Source organism: Hyperoodon ampullatus (genome assembly GCF_949752795.1).
Source record: "Hyperoodon ampullatus genome assembly, chromosome: 2".
In the NCBI taxonomy this organism is placed as follows: domain Eukaryota; kingdom Metazoa; phylum Chordata; class Mammalia; order Artiodactyla; family Ziphiidae; genus Hyperoodon; species Hyperoodon ampullatus.
The window spans coordinates 45930846-45955729 of NC_136915.1; the positions used below are offsets into that span (position 1 = coordinate 45930846).

At 56.4% G+C, this 24884-nt stretch overlaps 1 protein-coding gene across 3 annotated transcripts in view; it reads right to left on the reverse strand.

Moving 5' to 3' along the window:
- Window positions 1-24884, reverse strand: part of GLIS1 (GLIS family zinc finger 1) — a gene marked incomplete at its 5' end in the record, with an annotated part of 211517 nt that overhangs the window by 9123 nt on the left and 177510 nt on the right. For all 3 annotated transcript variants that reach the window (XM_079725339.1, XM_079725338.1, XM_079725337.1), the window contains 3 exons: window positions 4556-4688; window positions 8963-9073; window positions 13916-14077. In XM_079725339.1, the coding sequence (XP_079581465.1) occupies window positions 4556-4688; window positions 8963-9073; window positions 13916-14077 (406 nt within the window). The remainder of the gene's footprint in view (window positions 1-4555; window positions 4689-8962; window positions 9074-13915; window positions 14078-24884) is intronic.

Here is a 24884-nt window from a genome sequence, read left to right on the forward strand (position 1 = left end):
CTTGCTCTGTGTAGCCCCAGTAGACAGAGACCCTGGAATGAAGAGAAGCTTGAGAGAAGCAGACTCTAGCTCCAGGCCTGGCCGTTCCTTCTAATAGGCAGAGCTGCTGTAGGGTCACAGGCTGCCTTTGGAGAAAATTAACTACCCAACCCCAGAGATGTGCAAGCAGCGCCGGGATGTCTGCTGTGAGGGGTTCTAGAGAGAGGATGACTATGCTAGCTGGATGGCAGGCTGGCCTGGGAGACTTGGGAGAGTCTCACCCACATACCACAGATGGCTGTGTAGGCTGTACACTGCACAAGGGTCCCGACCTAGGAGAGGTGTCAGCCATGGTCTAGTCTCAGATTCTAAACCTCTAGAAGACACCTGCGGGGTGGTACCACCTTTTATCACCTTTTACTCTCAAGGGTCTTACCCTTGTTAAGAAGACAGGTGGGCTAATGAATCAAATGGGGGACACTAGTCAGTCCAGGGTCCCAACTGAGGGTCTGAGAGTAGTTACTGAGGCCACTGCTTCCCAAATGCCTTCACCAAGGAACCCCAATTAGAGGGGAGAATGAACCCCAACTCTGGGACTAGAGCCTGAGAAGGTCACAGCAAAGGCTGCAAGTTTCGACATTCCCTATTTCATCTGAAAAAAAAATGAGGCCAATTTTGCACCCCTTCTTTAATCTGGCCATGTTTATTTGAACATTAATAGAAATTGACATCCTTTTCCCAGAAATCAGTTCATCAAGTTGATGCCCTGGGAGGACTCTGTGGACCTGGGGGCTGTGCCCCGAGCTGCACTGATGCAGTGTCCACTCTGACTGTCAGCAGCTACATTTCAAATATCACTCTGGTCATCGTGGATCCAGACCCAAGGTTCTCAGCACCTCATGAGGACCATCTGAGAACACACCACACTCTTTTCATGGATGCAGTAAAGGAGGAACTTTTACCTTCTTAGGTGGTTCTAAGCCTAGCCCATCCCAGGCCTGCAAGTCAGGGAACTACTACCAGGAACTGAGCAGGGCTATGGCAGGGATTGCAAACTCAATGCCTTAGGTGGCATGGCAGGGAGCAAAGTAAATGAACCGGCAGGGTTTACGGTAGGGTACTGTGGCACCACATAGGTTGTAGACCAAACAGTTTGCAACCCCTGGCCAGGAGTTAGAGCAACAGACGTCCTATGGAAGGGTTACATTAGGTGAAATTCTAATCTATTATTAACAACAGTTAATTAAGAATATACTATGCGTCAAGCTCTTTTTCCACACTATCAAGTTTAAGCATCTCAGCAACTGTCAATCGGGCAGATAATATGATCTCATTTTAAGATGAAGAAACTAAGTCTTAAGAACTTCAGTGATTTGTCAAAAGTCATGCAATGGGCAGCTAATCAGGCCTCCCAAGTGATACCAAGAGAAAGTCCATTTAGAGCCAGGCCCGGGAAATGGCCTGGGGCTCCAGCTCAGGCTGCAGCCTGGATGTCTGGCTAGCGGCCTCTGGTCCAGGCTTCACTGTGGGCTGCCTGTGAGACCCAGGCTCTGAATGGGCTCTCGGGAGCCTCTGCCTCTCAGCCCCAGTCTCTCCCGCTCCGTCTCGGGGACCTCTGTTCCCACGGGCAACATCCATCAGCCGTCTCCTTCGGCCATACATCCCTCCCAGCTTGGTCAGGAAGGCACAGGAGCGGGTTTCTGCGGATGGGGCCTGGCTCAGCACTGCTCACGGCCTGCTCCGCTCACCGCTCTCTACGGCACCTCCGCACCTGCCATCTTGAACCCATTTGGGAGTCTGACAGCTGGGAAGGCCTAGAATCCTGATAAATCCTGTTCCCTCTCCCTCAGCCGTGCTGACCTCATGCTTCTCATGTCCTCACTGCCCATCGTGTTACCAGGGTCAGCTGAGGGACGCCTGCCAGGTGAGCTCCCGAGGGTTTCCTGTAAAGAGAGCTGGTCCTCCCTGATGAGAGACAAGCTAGAGGGGGCTTCCTATAGTCAGACAGATGAAGATTTGAGGCCGCCCTCACCAGCCCCTCCCTAACCTCACCCCTCTGTTCTGGACTCTTCTGTCCACACTCATCGAATCTGTGCCATTTCCCCTGCCTTTGCCCTGCCTGGTCCAGGTCCCTCTCTGTATAGCCCCCTGAGGATGAACACACGGTAGGCAGCTGAGTATGTGGACATGGGGCCTGCCCGTTCTCTCCCCAGAACATACCACTTCAGGCTGTAAAGCAGCGTCATCAATCACCAGCCATGAGCACTTAACCTCTGGCCCCTACATCCGTTCCCAACCGTGCCTCAGGCATCTATCTGCTGTAGGGTCTGCAGAAGAACCTGACGGCCGAATCCCTGGGGGACCCAGGACTCCTGGGTTTGCCTGGCTGTTCCTTTTCTCCCCACTGTGCTGGAAGCAGCTCAAGGACAGGGACTAGAACAGAGCCTGGAACACAGTAGGTGCTCAGTATGGCGAGGTGTAGCATTGGCAGCAGGGAGGCAGCAGACGGTTTGGTTAAGGGCACAGACTGCAGTCAGATGGCCTGGGTTGAAATTGGCCTCTGCCATTTACTGGTTGTGGAACCTCAGCAAAAAGTTACTTAAGCTCTCAAGGCCTCAGTTTCCTCATCTGGAAAAGAAAGAGCATACTAGCATGTACTTTCTGAGGCTGACGTGAGGATTGTGTTAGTGAACACCCATATGTATAGGCCCTAGAACGGCTCCTGGCAGCACATATTCAATAAATGTTGGCTGTTGCATTATTAGGAGATGGATGAGTAAATAGTTACTCTTCTCCTTCACCATGAGACACAAAAATAATGACAAAATTCTCAGTCACATGGGTTCATATAAGGGATCACATCCACAGTCCCATTTGTTGCCACGGCAGGTGTGGGACGGGGAAGGGAACTGAGGCTCAGGACAGGGGAAACACCCCTCACTCATTGTTGGGGCAGGCCTGGGCAGGCTTGGTATTACCCCAGTGCCCTTCCCGTCCATGATGCTGCCTCAGTGAATTCACTTCTCATCTGCAGCATGGGCTCACTGGTGACTGGATGAGATGATGTTTGTAAAGTGACCGGCCCAAGCAGGTGCTCAAGAGATGGTTGTTGCTGGTTCCAACCGCTCTCCCTGGGACAAGCCCTGGGATAGCATCTGGGAGAACAGGCTTCCAAACTGGATCTGCTGACTTTTCTGGATGACCTTGGGTCAGTCCTTTTCCTGCCCAGACCTGAGTCCTCCCAGGGTAAAAATGATGCAGCTGCAGGACCTCAACCCCAGGGTAGCCATTATTAATCAGTCTCAGCCCTCTTTCCTGCTGAGCCTCAGAATCCTTCTCAACACACAGCTCCAGCCACAGGCAGCTGGCACTTGAGATGCAAACCTTTATCCCTAGACTAGGTCATCCCTAGGGTCTCTTCTCTACTAGGGTCCCTATTTTAGCAACTCTGACCCTATAAGAAGCAGCCATGGCAGATGGGCCCCCTAGCTGGAGGGAGGTGGGTGTGGTCCCTCCTCCGTGGACCCATCCTCCTGGGGTGTCCTCACCTTTGTGGACCTGTATGAGCACAGACCCTGTGAAGGGCTACCTAGAGAAAGGGGAAACACCTTCTCTTCCCGAGGTTGTTTGGTAAAGTGCTTTGACACAGTTTTAAATTTGCTGCAACTCTAAGGCTGTGGGGGGAGAATTTAAAAAAACTAGAAAACAAAATATGTTTAAAATGGTTGGGGTAATTCAAGAAATCCCGAAGGGTGGGAAAAGCTTTCTGCTCTGATACTGTGGTTTCTTTGGGGGTTGGGGAGCGGGTAGAGCACAAGTATTATCAGCTGGAATCCATAGGCCACACTGCCCTTTTCTGGGCTGGATTCCCAAGCATCCAGGAATTCCTGCCAGGGCCTGAGACCTGCTCCATGGCCCGCGGCAGCTGGGAGGGACACACAGGCTGCCTCGGCTGGACCAGAGGCTCTGAGTGTCCGGATGGATAGGCTGCAGGTTTCCAGGGGTTTGGCGGGCCCTATCTTATGATGAGCTGGAACTGATTATGGCCAAGCTGCCCACCCTCTCAGAGCCTCGGTTTTCTCCTCTGAAGCAAGGAGTCGTGGTAGGGAGTACATGGGACTTTAAGTTGGGGTCCAGGCCTGAGCCCTGAGGCAGGTCCTGAAGGAAGTGCAGGAGCTGCCTTCGTGAAGGGGAGGGGAGTGGAGGCTGGCACGGTGTGTACAGTGGTTCAGAGTCAAGAGGGGACATGGGGTGTTCGGGAACTGCATCCAACGTGCCAATGTTGGGGCAGGAGGCCGCCAGGAGTGCCTAGGCCCAGTGAGGCCTGGGAGGCCCAGCTGGGAGGAGCCTGAGCTTCATCCCATGGGCAATGGGGAGCCACAGAGGAGTGTGAAGGAACATATGCCTGGTCAGATAAGCTGCAGAGTCAGTAAGCCCCAAGGAGTGGGTGCCCTCCAGCAGGACATGCTCACATGGCCCCTGCTGCCCAGAGAGCCTGGCCGTCCTCCTGGAGGGCTGGGTACAGGAAGGGGCCCCTCCAGGCTGTGCGCCTAGCCCTGCCTCCCTGCTTTCGTACCTGGGAGCAGCTCCTGGCTCAGGGTGCGGCCACCCTTCCCGTTGCTGGCAGCCAGCTGTGTGGATGCGTGGATCTGCTGTAGGGCCAGACACTCGGTCAGGACATCGGCCTCAGCATCAGGGCACATGTGCAGCTGGGGAGTGAGCAGAGAGAGAGAGTGTTAGCGTGAGACCACCTGCCCACCGGCAACCTTCGCTTTAGGGGACAGGGCAGGAAGGACAGTGGCCCCAGGGCACGACCCCTCCCTCACTGTACCTCAGTTTCCTCATCTGTCAAATGGAGCTAATTATGTACACAGCGAAGGTTGTGTTAGTTCAGGGCTGAGAAGCAGATGCTAAGGGAAGATTGAACATGCAAGGGTTTTAATAGGGAGAGTGCCTGTGTGAGAGAAAACTGGGAGAGCCGTCAGACCAAGGGAAGGAGGGAGGGAGAGGAAGCTTCCTCGACTGCGAGCCTAGGTACCAGGGAGTCCTCAGGGAGCCAAAGTCTGCTGGGAGTCAGGGGGGTCCAGGTCTCCCAGGAAGGGGTCTGGTCTCACATCCCCACAGGGCCTGCCGGGCTCAGTCTCTGGCTGGGAGCACCCGCAGGAGGGGTGGCCTCGGCACAGATGCCGAGAGGGCATCAAAGTGCAGCAGTTGGGGCCTTCCAGGTAGCTGGAGCTCTGTGAGGCCCATTCTTGGGGCTGCTGCCGGGGTGACTGATGCCATGGAGTAAGATACAGGGGGCACGCGCAGTAAGTGTCTCCTCTCTGGCTCTCTGCTCCCCTGCCCGTAATAAGCAGCAATACCCATCAGGCCAGGCTGCTGTGAGGAGTGATGAGAGGATGGGCATGAACGCTTGTTGAAGGTGCTGTGTCAAGGGCTGGCTGGCTCCACTGGCAGAGTCCCCCAGGCTCACATGACAATGGGCTCACTGGGTCGATACCTGGCCTTGAGGGTGTTGGCTAAGAGTACGCTTGGGCGGGCGAGTCTTTGGCCAACCGCCCCCAGCTGTCCCTAAAGACTTGAGCTCGACACCTCAGACCATCTTCACGTCTCAAGATGGGGCCAGATGGGCACAGGGTGGGGCTGGTTGGGGCCCTTGGGCACTGGGGGGTGGCATGCACCGGGATGGGAGGCCCTTCTCCCAAGGAAATCCGAAACCCGACCACCATCGGAGTCCTGAAGAGTGACTTGTCCAAACCCTCATTTTATCCGGGACAAAACCGACCCAGAGAAGGCAAGAGCCTTGTCGCATGTCACACAGCAGCTGGGAGTCAGCCCTGAGGGGTTTTCTACCTGCTCAGGCCAGCTAGGCCAGCACCCAGGCTTGGGGAAGGCATGCCCAGCCTCCCAATGGGCTCTGAGCTCCCTGACCCAGCAGCTGTTTTCCATGTAAGTTAAGTTTCTGGCAAAAGAGGGCCAAGGCATGTTCTTACAGACCGCAATGTCGATCGGATTAGGAGCAGCGGGAGAGGAGAATTAAGGAAGAAAAGCATTTCTAATTCTCTCTGAAACGCAGCAGGGCTGCCAAAGAGCTGTCATAATACAAGGGTCGCTTTACCCAGAAAGATACATCATCCCCGATGGCTTTTAATGGATGCTTATTGTTGGGAAGTTTGCAGATCTGCGGCCCCAGGTCCCTGGGGCTCAATGCAAGCCAAGCACAGGGCCTGGGAAAACCAGGGCAGGATTCTGGTCCTTGGGCACCAGTCCGCTTGGGACAGAAGCCCCCCTGGCGTGGAGCCTGGGCCATTCCCTGTCCCTGCCCAAGCCCCTCAACCTGAGAGCACTGGAGAGAGCTTGGCCCTGGAAGCAGATGGGTCTGGCACTGTCACTCCCACACTGAACAATTCTGGGCAGGTTTGTTACCTCTCTGAGCCTCAGTTTCCACATCTCTAAAATGGGGGGAAAATTGCCCACTTCCTAGTTATAGTGAGGGTTATAGTGAGGACTAGATGAGATACAGTCTGTGAAGCACCAGGCTCGTCTCTCCTTTCTCAGGGTGAACGTGTGTTCACGGCGAGCTCGTGGCCCATGCTGAGAACGTGCCCCTTCTCTGCTCTACTGCTTCCAGGGGCTCCCAAGCCTGTCTGTCCCCTCCTCATTGTCTCTGCCACTGAGGCCTGCTTGCTTCTAGCACCTCATCTCTGTATACACCCATCCCACAGACTACAACAGTCTATTTCTCCAGCCTCTAAGCCTTGCTCTGCTTTATTCACGCCGTATCCACAGTTCTGAGAACAGTGCCTGGAGGACAGGAGCTGCTCCATAAACCTTTGCCGAACAAATCAATGGGCTCTTCCCCCTCTGTCCTCCTCTGTCATGCTCACGTCCCCCGATTGGCCCCTGGTGTTTCTCTTCCCCCCACACCCTCCCTGGCACTCAAGCACCCGTGGCCCCGGTGGTCCTCAGGAGATGTGGGTTAAACACAGCAGCTCACACACTGCCTGTCCAAAACAGAACCTGCTGCTTTCTTCTGCAAACCTGCTTCTTTCTTAGATTCTCTTTCCCGGTGAAGGGGACCACCATCCATCCGTCCGTCCTGCCCCCAAACGTCTGACACGGATGCCCTTCAGCCAGTCCCCCCACTGCCCAGCCAAGCAGTCACCAAACCCAATCCCCTCCCACCTTGCCCCAGGTCGGCCCCCACTGTCTCCCCTGCTCCCCAGCAGCGGCCTCCCTGCCTTGAATTTCCCTCCAACCACCTCGATCCATTCATTCGCCACTAGGCCCCAGAGCCATCTTTCAGGGTGACATGTCCCTTTTTTGCTTATAACCCCTCGATGGCACCCCCTGTCCTCAGGACAGCCCAGACTCCTCTGCAGGGCTTTGGGCTGTCCTGTCACCCTGTCCCCCTCGCCTCCCCTTCGTGTGGCTTGCTGCTCAGCTCCGAGACAGGTAGGGAGCCCACTGGTCCTCGCATAGTGAGTTAAGCTTCAGTTCCTCTCTTTTTTTTTTCTTTGCGGTACGCAGGCCTCTCACTGCTGTGGCCTCTCCCGTTGCGGAGCACAGGCTCCGGACGCGCAGGCTCAGCGGCCATGGCTCACGGGCCCAGCCGCTCCGCGGCATGTGGGATCTTCCCGGACCGGGGCACAAACCCGTGTCCCCTGCATCGGCAGGCGGACTCTCAACCACTGCGCCACCAGGGAAGCCCTTCAGTTCCTCTCTTGCGCACCGTCTTCACTGGCCCAATGCTTACTCCTTCTTCAAGACTTAATGACAGCACCCACCGACTTCTGTTCTGAACTTTTACTTTGGCCAAGTACTGTTCAAAAACCTTGACATAGATTTACTCATTTAATCCTCATGAAAACCCTTTAAAGCAAGTCCTCTTTGCCCCATCTGACAGCTGAGGACATGAAGAACAAAGGTGCTAAGACACGTGCCCGAGGCCATGGGGCTAATAACGGTGAGCCCGCAGGCTGGCCAGAGCGCACACCACTGCCCCCACCCCCGGCCCCATGTCACTTCTTCCACGACCCTCCCATTCCCACCCTGACGGGCTAGAGCCCCTTCTCTGTGCCCTGACTGTTCTCTGCGCACGTCTATTGCAGTCTTTGTCATATCTCTTTATGTCTGTCTCTCACTGCCAGGTCCCCATTGAAGGTGGGGACCATGGTTTTGTATTTTTGCATCCTTGATGCTTAACATCAAATATTTATAAACAAGCCATGGCCAGTGGGCAGATGGATGAGAGAGGAGCTGGTGGACAGTCTCTGGGTGGATAAATGTCCGCTGGCTGAGGGTGAGGAAGTACAGATCTTCCTCAGCTTATAATGGAACCACATCCCCAATAACCCATTGTAAGTTGAAAATATCATAAGTCAAAAATGCATTTAATACACCTAACCTACCAAACACCATAGCTTAGCCTCACCTACCTTAAATGTGCTCAGAACACTTACACGGACACAAAGCCTATCTTATAATAAAGTGTTGAATAGCTCATGTAACATATTGGATACTGTCCTGAAAGTGAAAAACAGAATGGAGGTCTGGGAACAGAATGGCTGTTAGCATATCAGCTGTTCACCCTCGTGATTGTGCAGCTGACTGGGAGCTGCGGCCACTGCCGCTGCCCAGCATCACGAGAGAGGGTCTACTGCATATCGCAGGCCTGGAAAATGATCAAAATTCAAAATTCGAAGTACGCTTTTACTGAATTTGTAAAAATACCATCATACCATCGTAAAGTTGACCAACTGTAAGTTGAACCATCATAAGTCAAACCATCGTAAGTCAGGGACTGTCTGGACACTTGGGCTGGTGGGAGGCAGATGGAGGGCAGGGGACAGCGGCACCCTTGGATGTGGAAGGCTGAATGCACGCAAGCAGTGTGGCTTGTACCTGCCTTGATGCTGGACGGGTGGCCGGGAGGCCGGGTGGGGGCATCTGCAGAGATGGGCCTGGAACGGAGCCCTCTTACCTTCTTACGCACCTGCTGCTCTTTGGCTGAATGGGCCTTCACGTGCTTGCGGAGGGAGCTGGGGTCTGTGTAGCGCTTGGAGCAGCCAGGGATCTGGCAGGCGTATGGCTTCTGTAACATCAGAGGGCAGAGGTGGGGTGAGTGAGGGTCCACCTGCCAGGCCTAAGGTACCGCTTGCATGGCCTGCAGTGGGGAGGACGACTGGGCAAGGGGCGGCTGCAGGCTCACACCCTGTCCCTCCCTCCGTGTCCTGGGCCAGGAGGGGTCTGACACAGCCAGGCCTGCCGATGGGTGCGGGGAAGGTGCCTGGCCTGGCGGTGAAGGAGGGGGTTTGTGTCTCCATTCTAGCCTCATGCTGGGACCTCAGGTAAGTTGCCTCCCCTCTCTGAGTCTCACTTTTCTCCTCTGCATAATGGGGCCAACTGAGTTCTAAGGATTCTTTCTTTCAGCTCTAACACTAGCTCGGAGAAAATATACTCTTTGGGGCTCATGGCTGCAGAGAAGCAGCAAGTGGACAATGAGTAAAGTGAGGCTGTTGCCTTGGAGAGGAGGAGGAGGAGGGCAGGGAGATGGGGGTGAGGGGCAGCAAAGGGCAGGGCGGGCACAAACATGGAGCCACGCTGCACAACGGCAGGGCCCGGGCTGGGAGCAACTGACCAAAACTTGCCGTGGGTCCAGAATCTCAGGTCCTTGGCCCAACAGCCATGGGAGACCAGAGGGAGCTGGATCTCAGACACAGCCCCGGGGAGGCTGGACCTCCATCTGTGCCCTTTGCGTCCCTTCCCCTCAGAGCCCCATCCCTCCTCTAGAACGAATGCATGCCCACCGCCTCCCCTCGTTCCTGTCCAGGCCCTACCCTGCTCTCTGCGCCTCCAACCTCCCCTCACACTCACAGCCAGAGGGCCTTTCTCACAGGCCTGGCCATGGTCCCACCTAACCCCCCTTGGCTCCCTGGTGCCCCTGGATACAGCCCATGTCCGGGCACTGAAGGCCCTTTATGACTTGGGCCCTGCTTGAGTCCTCACCCCTCCCCCTGCCCCTGCACACCCACCGCCCAGCCCTCGTCACCTCCTCTCCAACCTCTCCTCGAGTCTTCTTCCCACTGCCACCTCCCGAGCTTCCACGGGCAGAGCTGTCCACCTGCGCTGCTGGGTCTGTTCAGTGGTGAGTTTTCCTCAGGGGAGGCTCCCTTCTGATTCATCTCAGGCCCCAGGGTCTGACCCAGGGCAGGGACCCTGTGGCTCTAACTGGATTCTGAGCTCTCTGTAGGGGCCTCCACAAGACCTTGCTTGGGGACTCCAGCTGCTACTTGAAGTCCCTAAGGCGCCCTTTTTGAACACATCTAGGGGCTCCGATTTCTCGGGGCCTTCTGGCCTCCAGCGACTGCAGGGGATGTCATGGGGAGGGGACGTTTGGAGGTGATGCCTATGTCCCCGTCAGACACGCCCACTGGAACTGCCCCCCAAACCTCAAGGCGAGTCAGCCCCGCTGGACCTCGTGGGGAGGGGGAAGCAGAAAGAGACGGCCATACCTTGGTGCTGCCTCGGAGAGTTGCCAGGTTAAAGAAACGGAGGAGAGCAAAAAGAGAGAGACAGAGCAGTGAGAGGCTTGCCTTGCTGAAAGGAAGGTGTGGGCGGGAGGGTGGAAGGCAGGCCTCAGGCCTGTCCCCACACAACCACACAGAGACACAGACCAACACGCTACAGGGTCCCTCTCACACAGGCCTGCTCCCTACCCCAACATAGGCGCGCATGCATGCATGTGCGCGCGCGCACACACACACACACACACACACACTTTCTCTCATGGGCCCTACCCTGCCCTGCCCCAGGCCCGGTCCCCTGGGGACGCTGATACAAATCCACACGCTTTTGTCAAAAAGCAAACAAACAGAGCTCCGTGTGTGCAGGCACCCTCGCCTGGAAAGAGGGCACAAGGCCCATCTCTGTGTTTGTTTTTCCAGGGCCTGACGTGTGTAGAACATTCCTCTGGCCCAGCTCCCTCATGAGCCCTCAGGAAACCCTGTGCCTGTCCCAAGCAGAAGCCAAGCCCCGGGCCTGGAGTCACCACACCAGCTCCAAAGCCTCGAAATAGCAGGACGCTCATGGCCGTGCTGTGAGCGTGGAGCACCTCACAGAGCCCTCCTGATCTGTGCTGAAGACAGCTCCTCACCTACTGAGTCCCCACAGTGCAGGCCCCGTGCTCGGGGCTGGCCAGCCACGATCTCCTTTCAGTCTCACACCCACCCCGTGAGAAGCACCCGCACTTTGCCGATGAGGATATCGAGGCTGATGCTTTGCCCAAGATCTCACAGTGAGTGGCGTGCCCGTTGACACTCTGCTAGGGTGCCCCTTCTCTTCTGCAGCCCTGAAGGGTCCAGGGAAGTGGGCAAAGGAGAGATTATCACCCCCTTCTTCCCTATAAGGAAATGGAGGCCAGGGCAGCATGGTCTGTGGCAGTCGGGACACGAACCCCACATGGAGCGCCTGGGACATGGCAGGGTTTAGTCAGCATTCAGTGAGTCATAGGTCAAGAAAGGAGGGACTCAAGTTTGCTGTGCAGATCCTGTGTCTGGGCTCCACATCTGTCACCTCAGTTGATCCCCTATCCCTCTCATGTGAGGTAGGTGTTTGAGGAAACTGAGGCCAGAGAGGATGGGTGGCGGTCCTGGGACCTCCGGGACCAGGTGGAGGGCCAGAGTTAGAACCCAGGCTGGTTCTCTCCAGTCTGTCCCGCTGCTTTCCTGCCCACGGAGAGAATCCCATGTTTTCTGGCTCCAGAGGGGAGCTGGGGACACGACTGGGTCCTCTCTGGAGAACAAGGCCCAGCCTACATGGGGCCGACCCGATGGGCCTGAGCCTCGGGCGCTGGGAAAGCAAACTAGTCACGGGGTGGGGTCCGCCTGCATGTCTCCATGGGGCTGGAGTACGCGGGGGCTGCTCTTGGTGGCTGCACCTCCCGGGCTTGACCAGGACTTTCTGGGGAGATGCAGGCCTGAGACAACCCTGCGAGCTCATTCTGGGCCTGACCCGACCCAGCCCTCGGAGCTCTGTTCACACACCAAGTTGGGGCCAGAGGCGTGTTGCTTTGGGGCTGGGTCCAGGAAGTGCAGTAAGGGGAAGGGAGGAAGGGGGTGAGTCAGGGTAGGTGACCCCGAGATCCTGGAGGGACGTCGCCCGGGAGGAGGGGGGTACAGAGAGGCCTGGTGCTGTTGAGGCTGCCTTGTGGCCTCTGGGAGATGTAACCAGGGTGCTGGGGCACAAGCCATGCCTCTCAGGGTTGGGACAGGTGCCAAGGGCCCCAAGGGCTGGGCATGTGAGGAGGTAACAAAGGCAGAGGGATTTGGGAAGAAGATACCTCTTCACTTCATGTCCCCAACCCCTGTGACAGTGAGCCTGAGAGGGGAGGGGTGGGGACAGTGGTCGGGCTCAGGTTGTGGGGAGGGCTCTCCCTTCCCACCCTCTCCCCTCGGCCCTTCTCCCCTTTTCTAGCAAGGGGCAGCAGACTTGGGGTCAGGCAGACTGGGTGGCATCCCAGCTCCGCCACTTACCAGCTGTGTGACAGTCAATGACTTCATCTCTGACTTTCAGTTTCTTTGTTTGCAAGGTGGGGATAGGCCCCTACACCTTGTGGTTTGTCATTAGGATTAAACTGGGGGACAGCGTGTGTAATATTCGGGGAGAGGGGAGGTATGTAGAGCATTCTGCCCAGGGCCTGAGCCTGGCCCCAAAATCCGACTTCCCTGCTATTTTCTGCCACCCACTTCTCCCATCTTTTTTGGGTCTTGGTTTTCCCAGCTATAAAACCCCAGAGGGCCTCTAGCTCTGACCTCTATTGTTATGTGGCTTCCAACTTACCCCGGAGGGGTCAGTCGCCCTCCTGGGCCTCTGTTTCTTCATCTGTATATCTGTATACTGGACAGGCTGGGCTGGACGGCCACACAGGTCTCCCAGCCCCCGACCAGCAGAGTTCCCCAAACATTTGCACAAGATGCAGAGACACAGGCCAGTGGCCCAGACGTGGAATCTGGCTACGGACCCGTCTCCTGCTGCATATGGGGGCTGGGGGCCTCCCAGGCTGGGTGCATCCCACCACATAGGCCCTATGAGACTGGGGTGAGGCCCAGTTCTGAGTCAGCTCTGCCACCTTCCAGCTGAGTCGTGAAGTGGCCAGAGCCCCGCTTCCCTCATCTGTCAAATGGGCTAGTGACCCCCTGACTGGCAGGGTCATTGTGAGATCGTGGCAGACGATGTTCTAGGATGTGCTCTGCTAACCGCTGAGGTCTGTATGCACAAGAGAGAATGCTTGGACCGATGCCGTGATGGAGCTGCAGGTTATCACACTGGCACAAACAAGGGAAAGGAGGTGGACACACGGGCATCTGGGGCCCAGGCCACTATTCCAGGGGCCTGAGTCTTAGGCCCTGCTCACCTGAACTCCTCACCCACCTTGCCCGGGAGATACAGAATGGCCCTGGAGAGCCTCTGGCCTGTCTCCATGGAGGGAGTGGGTGGGAAGAGCAGGGAGGACCTGCTCTGGGGGTGACTGACAGGCCTGGGGATAGGATGCAAGATGTGAGCCCACCCTCTCAGTGGGGCCCACACTAGTGCCCGGGCCGGTACCCCTGGGCTAAAGCAGTGATTCTCAACTAGGGGAGAGTTTAATTCCTCCTCCCCAGGATTTTTGGCAACGCTGAAGGACATTTTTGGTTGTCATAACTGGGAAGTAGGAAATCGCTCCTGTCTAATGGATAGAGGCCAGGGATACTGCTAAACATCCTATAATGACAGTACTTCCCTCTCCCCGCAAAGAATCGTCCTGCTCAAAATGTCAACAGGGCTCAAGGATGAAGGCAGCGTTTCTGCCTGGAGCCGCCTGCTGCCCTGCATTAGGCAAGTGGGGGCAGAGTGCGCGTCCTCCAACCCCACCCTCGGCCTCTGCCCTCAGGCCTACCGTGTCAAGGTGGGTGCGCTGGTGCTTGGCGCGGTCGCTGGAGTTGCTGAAGGCCTTCTGACAGCCCGGGTGCTGGCACAGGTATGGCTTCTCGCCCGTGTGGCTCCGCAGGTGGATCTTGAGGTTCTCCAGCCTCGAGAAGGCCTTGCTGCAGCCCTCAAACTGCAGGAAAGGCTGGTGAGGGGTGCTCTGCAGCCCCCGGAAGGCCCACCGCCCAGCCTGGAAGTGGGCCCCCGCATCCTCTCCCCCACCAACCCCCTGACCCTGCCCGAGGCCTCCAGCTGCCCCAGTTCAGCTCCCCATGAAGTGCTCAGGATCCAAACTCTATCTGGGAAGCCCCGGTAGGTCCAGAAAAAAATACACCCCTGACTTACAAATGGCCACTAGGGCTTGAGAAAAAAGTGGTTTTCCAACTCTGGATCTGGACAGGTTTGCCCTCCATCGGCATCTGGAAATGATGTGCTGCTCTAATGGCAGCACTGCCCTGAATGGACAGGATGTAGGTACACATCTATTGCAGACGGCCCTGGATTTGGAACCCAAGGCCTGGATGTGAGTCGGGCTCTGTCCCAGTGAGGCTTTGGGCAGTGCCCTTGACCTCCCTGTGCCTTATTTCCTTGCCTACAAACTTAAGACTGTGTGGCCACCACTCAGGGCTGATATGAAGGTCCCAAGGGGTAGGACACTGACTGTCAAAGGGCTTTGCCCACCTGGAACACAGCATCCATGCTGATTGCTGTCAGAACAATGACCACATATGTAAACGCAGCGTCTCTGATTTATCATTTGGCCGTTTATCTGTTTAACATCCACCAAGTATGCACTAGGCCCCATGCCAGGCAGTGGGCATTCAGTAGGTACAGCACAGACATGTGATGCCCCTGGTCAGGGTGGGGATGAGCAGACAGCAACAAATACAGTGCTGATCCCAGCAGCCTCGGCCCAGCTCCCATCTCTCTCCCCAGAATCCTCTAACTTCAAACTCCTCCCTCCCTACTCTCTACACAGCTACCCCAGGAGCCTCTGGTGTAGGAAAGGGACCCTGCTGCTTCCGCCTGAAGTCCTGCGGGCCTGGCATTCAAACACACAGCCCGCCACACGTTCCAGCCCCTCTTGACTCCCCACCAGAGGCTTGAAACAGCAGGGGTCCTCCAGGCAATCTCAAGCCTTTGTACTAGAAAGGCACTCAGCAAAGAATGTCCTATCTCATAACAGTGCATCCAACCCCCTTCAGCCTTCAAAATCCTTCAAACACTGCCCGCCGGAGCACGCCCTAGTCCTGGTGTGACTGGCCGCCATTCCCACGGCGCTCGCTGTGGGCAGGAGGAGGAGCTACACCGGCTCCATCCGTCCAGCTGTGGCGCTGGCTGTTTAACCACATGACAACCGGGAAGTGTGCGGCCTCGATGTCCCCACCTCAGAGACAGAGGCTTCCAGGGGCGAGCACAGTGTTGGGACAAGAGGCAGACCACATCTGGGGCCAAAGCCCAGGTGGCTACTCTGTGCCTGCTGCCTTCCCAGGGCAGGGGGGCAGGGGGAGGTGACCTTTGAGGAAGAAGAGATCAGAGGAGGCTGGGTTTCCTCTCATGAGCCATTGGTTCCATCCCTCAGGCCATGGCAGACGTCAGAACAAGGACTCAGAGACAACGGTCTGGGGCAGGCTCTCCTGGAGCCTCTCCCTTGAAGACCCGGCCACAACTGCGGGCCGTGTTCTGCTGGGGCTGGTCCAAGGCAAGCTGTCCGCAGCTGGGTTTTAGAAGCTGTTCCGCTTCCTATTTCCAGATGTTATGCCTCTTCCGTGCATCAAAACCAGAAGGAAATCCTATCTGGGGAGTAAACAGGCCACAAGCCATGCCCCCTCTTGCTCTCCTGCAAGGCCGGTGCCAGGTTCACCCACAGTGAGGTGGGGCAGCGGCTGAAGAGCAGGCTGCCTCTCGGCTCCCAGCCGGTCCCTTTGTTCCTCTCTGGCCCGAGCCGGGATCGTGGACATCTGAGGCGGAGGGGCAATAACCCCTCACGTGCCGCGTGCCGGGAGATCCATATATCATCTCCCCATCCGGTCTGTGCGCCTACCTGGCCAGCCGTCCGTCTCAGCACCGTTGCCCCCACCCCCATGCCTTTGTTCGGGCTGTGCCCCTCCTGGGACACCTTCCCTTCCAATTCGCTGACAATTCAATTCAGACACTTTTCACGATCTGCCGTTTGGTGTTCGCGGTCTTCCAGCACGGCTGGACGCCTCTCCCATCTGCATACACCCCACACGTTATGCTGTAGCCACACGGGAGTGATCAGACCCCGAACGTGTCGGGAACTTGAATGCCCCCAGGCCTGCTGGAGCTGTTCCCTTGGAATGGAACGCCTTTCCTTCCTTCATTCACTTGGCAGACATCTACTCATGGTGCCCAAGCACTACCTCCTTGGAGAAGCCTCTCCCAACCTCCTGCTCCTCCTCGGTCACACCCTGAGCTTGTGTTGAGGTTTTCACTGCACATCCTTTGCCCTTTCTCCATGCCTCCAGGCTAAGGGTTTGGGAGTTCCTTGCGGGCAGAGCTAGCATCTCACTTATGGGGCAAAGGGTGAGTTAGAAATGTGATCCAATGGTGGTTAAGAACAGGGGTTCTGGGCACTTCCCTGGTGGCGCAGTGGTTAAGAATCCGACTGCCAATGCAGTGGACACGGGTTCAATCCCTGGTCTGGGAAGATCCCACATGCCACGGAGCAACTAAGCCCACGAGCCACAACTACTGAGCCTGTGTGCCACAACTACTGAAGCCTGCGCGCCTAGAGCCCATGCTTCGCAATGAGAAGCCACCACAATGAGAAGCCCGCGCACCACAATGAAGAGTAGTCCCCGCTCACCAAAACTAGAGAAAAGCCCGTGCGCAGCAACAAAGACCCAACACAGCCAAAAATAAATAAATAAATGATTTATATATTAAAAAAAAAGAATAGGGGTTCTGGAGCCTAGGGGTGCACACGTCTCCCTCGTGTTCATCAAGGTTCCCCACATCTGCGCATGTGTGCTGTGCCCATGCCATGCCTGTGTATGTCGTCCCAGCTTGTCCTACCCACCCCTACCCCACTGGAACTTCCCAGAGCTGAGTCCCAGGCTGGGGTATAACAAGCAGCTGGCCAGGGCACCATGATGGGGGACCCGTCCCTCAAGGTAGAACCAGAGGTAGCAGCAGGTGGAGTAGCAACTGCCCCATCAGGACAGGTCTGGGACGAGGATGTTGCAGGTACACATGGCAGAGTAACGCCCCCAGCAGAGCCAGCATCCCAGGCATGCCAGGGCCTTGAGGGGAGATGGGCTCTGCCTGCAGCTGCTTGCCAAGGTCCCCACGATCCTCGCCCTTTAACAACCCCAGAGATGGGCTAACAGAGGCAGAGAGAAGAGGACGGGAATGCTCGTGGGTTCAGCACCTGTGTGCTCACTCTGCTAGGCCTGGTAATGTCCTTAGCATGATCGCGTATCCTCTCCACAGCCCTCGGGGCAAGTATCTCTCCCACTGTCAGGAGCTGAGGCTCGGGGGAATCAGCACAACAGTTACAGACATGGACCCTGGTGTGGGACGACCAGGGCTTGTGTCTTGGCTGCTCCACTTGTGAGTGATCCAAAGTGAGTCCCTTCAATTCTTTGAGCCTGTTTCCTCATCGTAAAACTGGGTGAGTTCTACCAACCTCAGAGGGTGGCTGTGAGGACTGCACAGTAAGTGCTCACCTTGGTACCAGGTTCTTGCTCAATACCGTCACTGTAGCTACTATTTAGGATCACAGAGCAGGTAAGTTGTGGAGTGGCATTCTGCCTGGGGTGGCAACTCCCGGGCCTGCTGGCCCTCTGCAGAGTTGGAAGGGTGTGTGTGTATGCGTGTGTGTGTGATGTCCCGCTGGGCGTGGTGGGCTCTCAAGTCCCCCCAAAGTCCTGTTTCTACTTCTCACTCCTTAACCCCTCACTCACCTCACTCCCCATCTTCCTCCTCCAGCCTGACATCCAGACTAACCTTCTCAACACACCCTGGGCTCTCCAGCCCGTGGGCTCAGGCATTTCAAAGGGGTGTCAGCCTGCTCCTGGGGCCTGGAGCAGGCTGGGGACTGGGGAACAGTCTGGAGGGCCAGGTGCCCCAGCACCTCCTGTAATGGGGAGTTATCTCAGTGCTGTCCTGGCTCCATCTCCAAGGAACAGGTGCCCTGGACAGGTCTGCTCCCCCACCAAGCCCCCCATCTATACCCTGGGGATCCAGGACCTGGCAGGGCTCACACAGTGGTGGAAGGGCCTGGTCTGGAATCCTAGAGCTGGGGCACCTGAGTTTCTCATGAGTCCTTCTCTGCTGCCTTACAGCGGCAGCTTCACCAGACAGCCCCCAAGACCCCTCCAGTTCTAATGCTTTATGAGTCCATTTTAAAATTGTAAATCCAACCAGGTCACCCCTGCTCAGGACCCTCCAGGGCTCATTGTGCCTTCTGACATCTGGTCAAACCCTCAGCCTGGCATTCAATGCCCTCCATGGTCTGGTGTGTCAGAGCCTGGGGTGAAGGGTGCAAACTTGGCAAGCAGATGGCTCTGTAATCTTGGCAAGTCAGTGCCCTCTCTGTGGCTCAGTTTCTTTCTCTGTAAAGTGAAGATGCGAGGAAGCAGCTCACAGAGTTGTGGCAGTGGGGCAATGTGCATATCTGCATGTCACGCAGGACGTCAATGCTGTCACTGTTATCGTGGTGGTGGTGGTGGTGGTGTCTTGCCCTGAGGGAGGACACCCCTGTGGGGCAGGTTTTACTGACCCCAGAAGTAAAGAACAGGAGGCCCTGGGTGATGTGTTTGCCATTGATTAGTGTGGCCCTAAGACTCTTTCCATGCCAAGCCCGTGGAGTATCCTTTGGGCACCTCCAAAGAGAGTGAGGCTGCCTTTTGGGACGGGAATGGCTTGAAGGGGCCCCATGCACTGACTGTGTGGGGTCTGGGGGACAGCAGGGAGAGGTGCCCCACCACTGCTGTGTCATGGGGTACAGATGCTGCCAGAATGGAAACATGGGTCTTATTGGAACAGAAATGGAGTCAACGGGCACATCCGGGCTTTGGGTCTCAGTTTGCTTGAGGGGGGTGGAGGATGGGCCTTAAAGCAATGCTATGGTGACCCAAGGGTGTAATGATGCTTCCGTAGGGTCTGCACCCCACGGGGTACACGCTAGGGTGGGGCCTTCCTGACATTCCTCCCCCAACACTCCAGTCTCCTGAGGTTCTAGGGCAGATTTTGCCCTGGACAGGCCCCTCTTCTCTGTTGTCCATGTCCAGGTGTATAACCTGCAGAGTACACCTCCTGGAACACCCCTGCTCCCACTGCAAGGGGGCAAGGAGGTGTAATTGCCCCCACTGTGCCAGAGGGCACGAAGCCAGGGCTCGGCTGCAGTCAGAACTGCCGTCTCTTCTAGAAAGAAGTGACCCATCCACCTTCAACACAAGGTAGCAATGTCAGACAAACCCTACAGCTCTGAAAGTCACTCGTGTGCCCCAAGTGTGGAGTCTTGGGATCAAAACATCCCCAAACTCACCTGCTCCAGAATGAATCACCACCCCATGGGTTTGAATGAAGGGACCCTCAGAAACTCCCATTTCTTTTTTTTTTTTTTTTTGCGGTATGCGGGCCTCCCACTGTTGTGGCCTCTCCCGTTGCGGAGCACAAGCTCTGGACGCGCAGGCTCAGTGGCCATGGCTCACGGACCCAGTCGCTCTGCGGCATGTGGGATCTTCCCGGACCGGGGCACGAGCCCGTGTCCCCTGCATCGGCAGGCGGACTCTCAACCACTGCGCCACCAGGGAAGCCCAGAAACTCCCATTTCTACTTCCAGATCTCCTTCTCTTCCTCCCCTTCATTCCGGCTCAGCAGATGCTTAGCTGTTTCCAGAATATACACCACCCCTCCAAGTCTGCCTATGCCCTCCACTCTGTTTGTCCACAGAAACTGCCCTGTGCAACCATTCACATGGCCCAGCCCATGGTGCAGCACAGGGCTATTCACTTGGGGAACTCTGGTGTCACTTCTGCTGGGTGGACTCCCCGGCCACTGACCTCCCACCTTCCACCTGGATGCTTGAGCCAGAAACATGTTCTCTCCTCCCTGGCCCCTGCATCCAACCATCTGCTAAGCCAGGGAAATGCCACCTCTTAAACATCTTTCACATCCGCCCACTACTCTGGTCCACACCCCAGCACTGCTCACCCAGGTGACTGTACCAGCCAACCTGCCTCCACCCTCCCCTCCCAATTCATTCCCACATGGTATCCAGTATCTAGAACAAAGACGGAAGCCTATAGGTGTGTCTGAGCCCCCTTTCCCTGCCACCCCCACTCACACCCTGCATGGCTCCCCAGTGCCTCGGCAAGTACAAACCCTCACCCCAGCATTCTGGCTGGTGCGACCTGGCCCTGGTAACAGCTTGGTGATGTCTGCCCCCCACCCCGCCCACCACTGCATTTCAGCATCAAATTAGCCTGGGTTCAAATCCACTCTTCCGAACTGGATGACCTGGGCAAGTTCATTTCACTTGTCAGAGCTCAGGTGCCTTATCTGTAAATGGGGGCATCCACTTGGGCACACCTGGCCACATGGTGGGTGGGTGCTCTCTGTGAACCACAGGGTATATGCAGCTTCCTGTGGTCAGAGCCCTGATGCCAACTGTGTGCACCCAGAGGATTACCCAGGCACCTCTTATTCGGGATGAATTTGCAACACACCAGTTCACATAACCAAACACAACAGATTTATCTGGCCAGAAGCAAAGGCTCACATGCCATGGGCAACAGAGAGGGTCGCTACTGTGGGTAAGGTGTACATGGAGAGGGGAGAAGGAAGAGAAGAGATATCTGACAGTCTAGAAAAATGTGAGTGAGTGCTAGGTTTTTCTTATTTACTTAGAAGGCATAAACATTAAAATATGTACTAAGATGAAACTGGGGTGAATTCAGAATGACCTTAGTGACTGGGTGACACCCTCTCAGTCACCTCTCAGGAGCCGGGAGCCATATGTGTTTTGTGTGGTACTTCATTTAATTGTGACAACATGCTCTTCTGGTGAGGCTCCCTTCTAGTGCCACTCTGCAGATGAGGAAACTGAGGCTCAGAAAAGTGACATCACTGGCCCTAAGTGATGTCACACAGCCAGTAAGTGGCAGAGCTGGGACTGGATCTCAGGTCTGGCTGATGTGCAAGTCTGTATATATGTGTCCCTAACTGCTCTGGCTACCGCCTCAGGGACCCCTACAGAAAGCACCAAAAACAGGCTGGTACTCGGGAACTATGACCATGATTTCCAACTGGGCTCACTCACATCCTGGGTTCCTTTCCCAGGCAAAATCAGGCCCAGCCCTGGATGCAGAGCTGATGCTGGGCAAAGGGGACACCCTCCTTCCTCCCGGTGCCTCCGAGAGGAGATGCCACCACACAAAAAGCCGGGGCAACACAGCAGAGAAGAGCGAGCCCGGCTGAGGCACAGAGTCTTGAAAGGCCCAGTTCCCACATGTGGGGCGTGTTACAAAAGAAGATTCAAATAACGGGGGAAAATACCCCGGGAACCATGAAGCCCGAGACCATCTGGAGTTTTATAGTAACAGGCAGGGGAAAATCAGAACCTAATTGAAAAAAGTCCACTGCAATCCATTACCGCTGCATGCAGCTCACAGAACCAAGGGCAGGAGATGAAAGCCTGAGAGGAGCCGTCCCGGGAGCTGGGGAGGGGGCACCCTCTTCCCTTCCAGACCAAGCCCAAGGACCCTTCAAACTCTGGCTGGGGGAAGGAGGGGGCACTGGGTCTGGCATCAGAATCTGCAGGGCTGGGCTCACCGCACTCAGCGAGCTGCCGTATCTGAGCCTTTCTCGCACCTGTGAAAGGGCGGAGCAAGTTCATTCAGGGCAGCCCCGGCATGGAGCCAGCTGGTGCCGGGCACGCCTGTTCTCTCCCTCTGGGCCTTGGGGGATGATCAAGGGCCCTGTGTCACATGTGAAGTGTGGGACATTGTGCCATAGGCCGAAGGCCACGAGGTCTCGCAGACAGAAGTTTGTGCCGGGGACTCACCACCGACCGCCACGAGCTTGGGCAAGTCATGTCCCACCTCTGCCCTCATTTTTCTCCTCTCTAAAATGGGGCCACCACAAACGGCTGCTAAAAGTAAATAAAAGGACATGCCCAGCACGGGACCTGGCACACAGTGGTCCCTGAGGAATGTCAAGTTTCCTCCCTGTGGCTGACATGGGCCAAGGAGGAGGGAGGCCCTTTTCTCATGCTCTGGCTAAGGATCTGGACACAAAGGGCAAGGAGGAGGTTTGGGGGAACAGGGCACACGGGTGGGGGCAGGAGAGGAAATGCCTCCAGTTTTGGCCTTTGCCAATGACTTGCTTCTAAACAAACACATTTCTGGTTTAAGGGTAAAATATATTGGGTTTCAGCAGTCTGGCAGGCCATTCGGGGATCAACTTTTCATTTTCGTACAAACTTTTAACCTACTTTACAACAGTGATTTGGATGGGAGAGCTGCACGGTGCCAGATCCTTCTCCAAGATGTCAAATAATTCTGTTTGGCCAGCTTGAAAGGCCAGCCAGCCGGGAGCTGAGGTCCATGCCTCACCCTGCACCCCGGGAGAGGGATGCTGCTCTGCAGTTACTGTCCTCTGAACCTCATGGGTTTTCCACGAGGGTCTTCTCAGGGCCTTGTGCTTTGAGGGTCCTCAGAGGTAGGTGGAGGCAATAAGGGGAGGGACGAAAGTGGAGAGTCCTGGGAGGTGAGGCTGGATGGCACTGGCCTGGACTGTGCCCTGTGAAGGCTGTGAGGGTCTGGTCCAGCCTCGGGTACCTAGTGCCGTCTGAGTGAATGAATGAACGGGTAGATGGGGGCAGGAGGGAGACCATGACTGTAACAGCAGCTATCACATTTACTAGGTGGGGGACTGGGCCAAACTCTCCCTAAACACGTCTCCTTAGTCCCATTAACCAGCACGACAGTTCCCCTTATTACACAGGTAGAAACTGAGGCCCAGGGAGTTTATGTGAGAGAGACCCCGAGGTCATGAGGGATGGAGCCTGGGTTTGCCTCCAGTGCCCTTCTGTGCCTGGGCCCACTCTTGTCCTAGGCAGCCAGGACCGAGGGGCACCGTGAGATCCAAGGCGAGCATCACTCAGCTCTCTAGGCTTTCATGACCACCTAGAGAAGCTGGAGGCACACAAAAGGCAGAGGGAGACTGGGCTAGGGGGCCACAGGCCTCCTTTCCAGAGCTGGTCAGAATGGGCCTGCCCTTGGGAGGAGATTTCTCAAGCTAGCGAGGTGTGGGCTGGAGATTCCCCATCTCTTCCTCACCAGGACTGCGCTGGAGGCTCTGCGCTGGGCCCTTTTCCAGCAGAAAGCCCCTTTCTGGGCAAGAAACAGGTTCCTGTTCCCAGCCAGAGAGAGACAAGAGGGCTAGGCCACCTTTCCAGGGTACGCAGAGCTCCCCAGAGTAGGAGGTACACGGGGAGGTTCAGTCTGCTCACCCAGTAGACAGGTGGGATCCAGGGGGCTCCCTGTGCTGGCACATGGCTTGAGGTGTGGAGAGAGGCTCAGCTAGGGGCCAGGGCTCAGAGACTGCGCAGAATGGCTGACACCCCCCCACACACACATAGCAAGCCACCAGCCACAGACCCAGAAATGCAGACACACACACACTCTGACACCTCTTCTGCCAACCAAGCCGCACGTCAAAGACACAGAACCCCAGGACACCAACACACAGTGCGTGCACACACACACACACACACATCATGACTCATGCCACACACACACACACACACACACTCATACATATACCCAAGGACACCCAAGCCCAGACCCCACCACAGGCACAAACATACAAACTCCGCAGACTCTAGATGCACTGACACACAGCCCCATGTACAGCACAGCAGAAACTGGCTCACGTATCAGAACACAGATGGCCTCATGGTGCTCTGTGTGTGCACAGAGAGAGACAGCCAGAGACAAAATCCAGCAAAGGCTTCCTCCAAGAGGCCAGTGGATAAAGACAAGTCCTCAAACCAACATCTCCACACCCAACACAGCCAGACCCATGGACAGTCACACTCCCACGTGCCTCTCCATGGCTCCAGGCTGCCCAGGAGAGGAGGCTGCAGGTGGGAAGAGCCAGCTGAGCCCACTGTACCTCCTGATTTTCCCACAGCAGCTGGACTGACTTGGCTTTGGGGAGGGAACATGTGGCCATAGCGAACTCCAAGACAGGGCCGCAGGCCACCCTTTGGTCCCACTGACCTCTAGCCCAGTGCCCACTCCCCCTTCCTAAGCTCCAGCCGCAGGCCTTTGCCCATGCAGTGTCCTCCGCCTGTCCGGTCCTCCCTGCCCTTCTGGGCTTGGCTCAAGCCTCAGCCCTCTCCTCCTCCTGTGCCAGGCCTTCCCTAATCGTCCCTGTTCCCACCCTGCCCTGAGCACCTGGACACCACCCTGATGCACTGAGGCCAGGATGGCCTGTCTCTCACTGCTCGTCCTCTCTGCAGACGCTGCATACCCCTTGGGCCTTGCCAGATGCTGCCCGGCCTCTAGAGCTCACCCCCAAGAGGAGAGGCAGGCACAGGTGGGAAAGCGACACGGCAGCCCATTCCATCTCCACAGCCAACTAAGAAGCAGAAGTACCTGGCCCATTTGCTGAGGAGACACCTTTCCAGGGGCGTCAACATCTGATCCTAAGAGCTGGGGGTAAGGCAGGTGAGCGCTGCTCCAGGAGGAGGAGGGGAGGGACTGTAATGAATGAAAGGGTTCTCTCCAGCCTCAACCCTCCTCCAAATAAGCCTTGCCCACAGCCTGGGTCTCAGGTCCAATTCCTCCTCTTCCTGGCCCCTGTGAACCTCAGTGTGCTCCCTGCAAAGGGGGAGACACTCCTGGCCTCAGGAGCCTCTTATGGACATCAGGGTGTGGCCCTGGTACTGGGCACAGGACAAG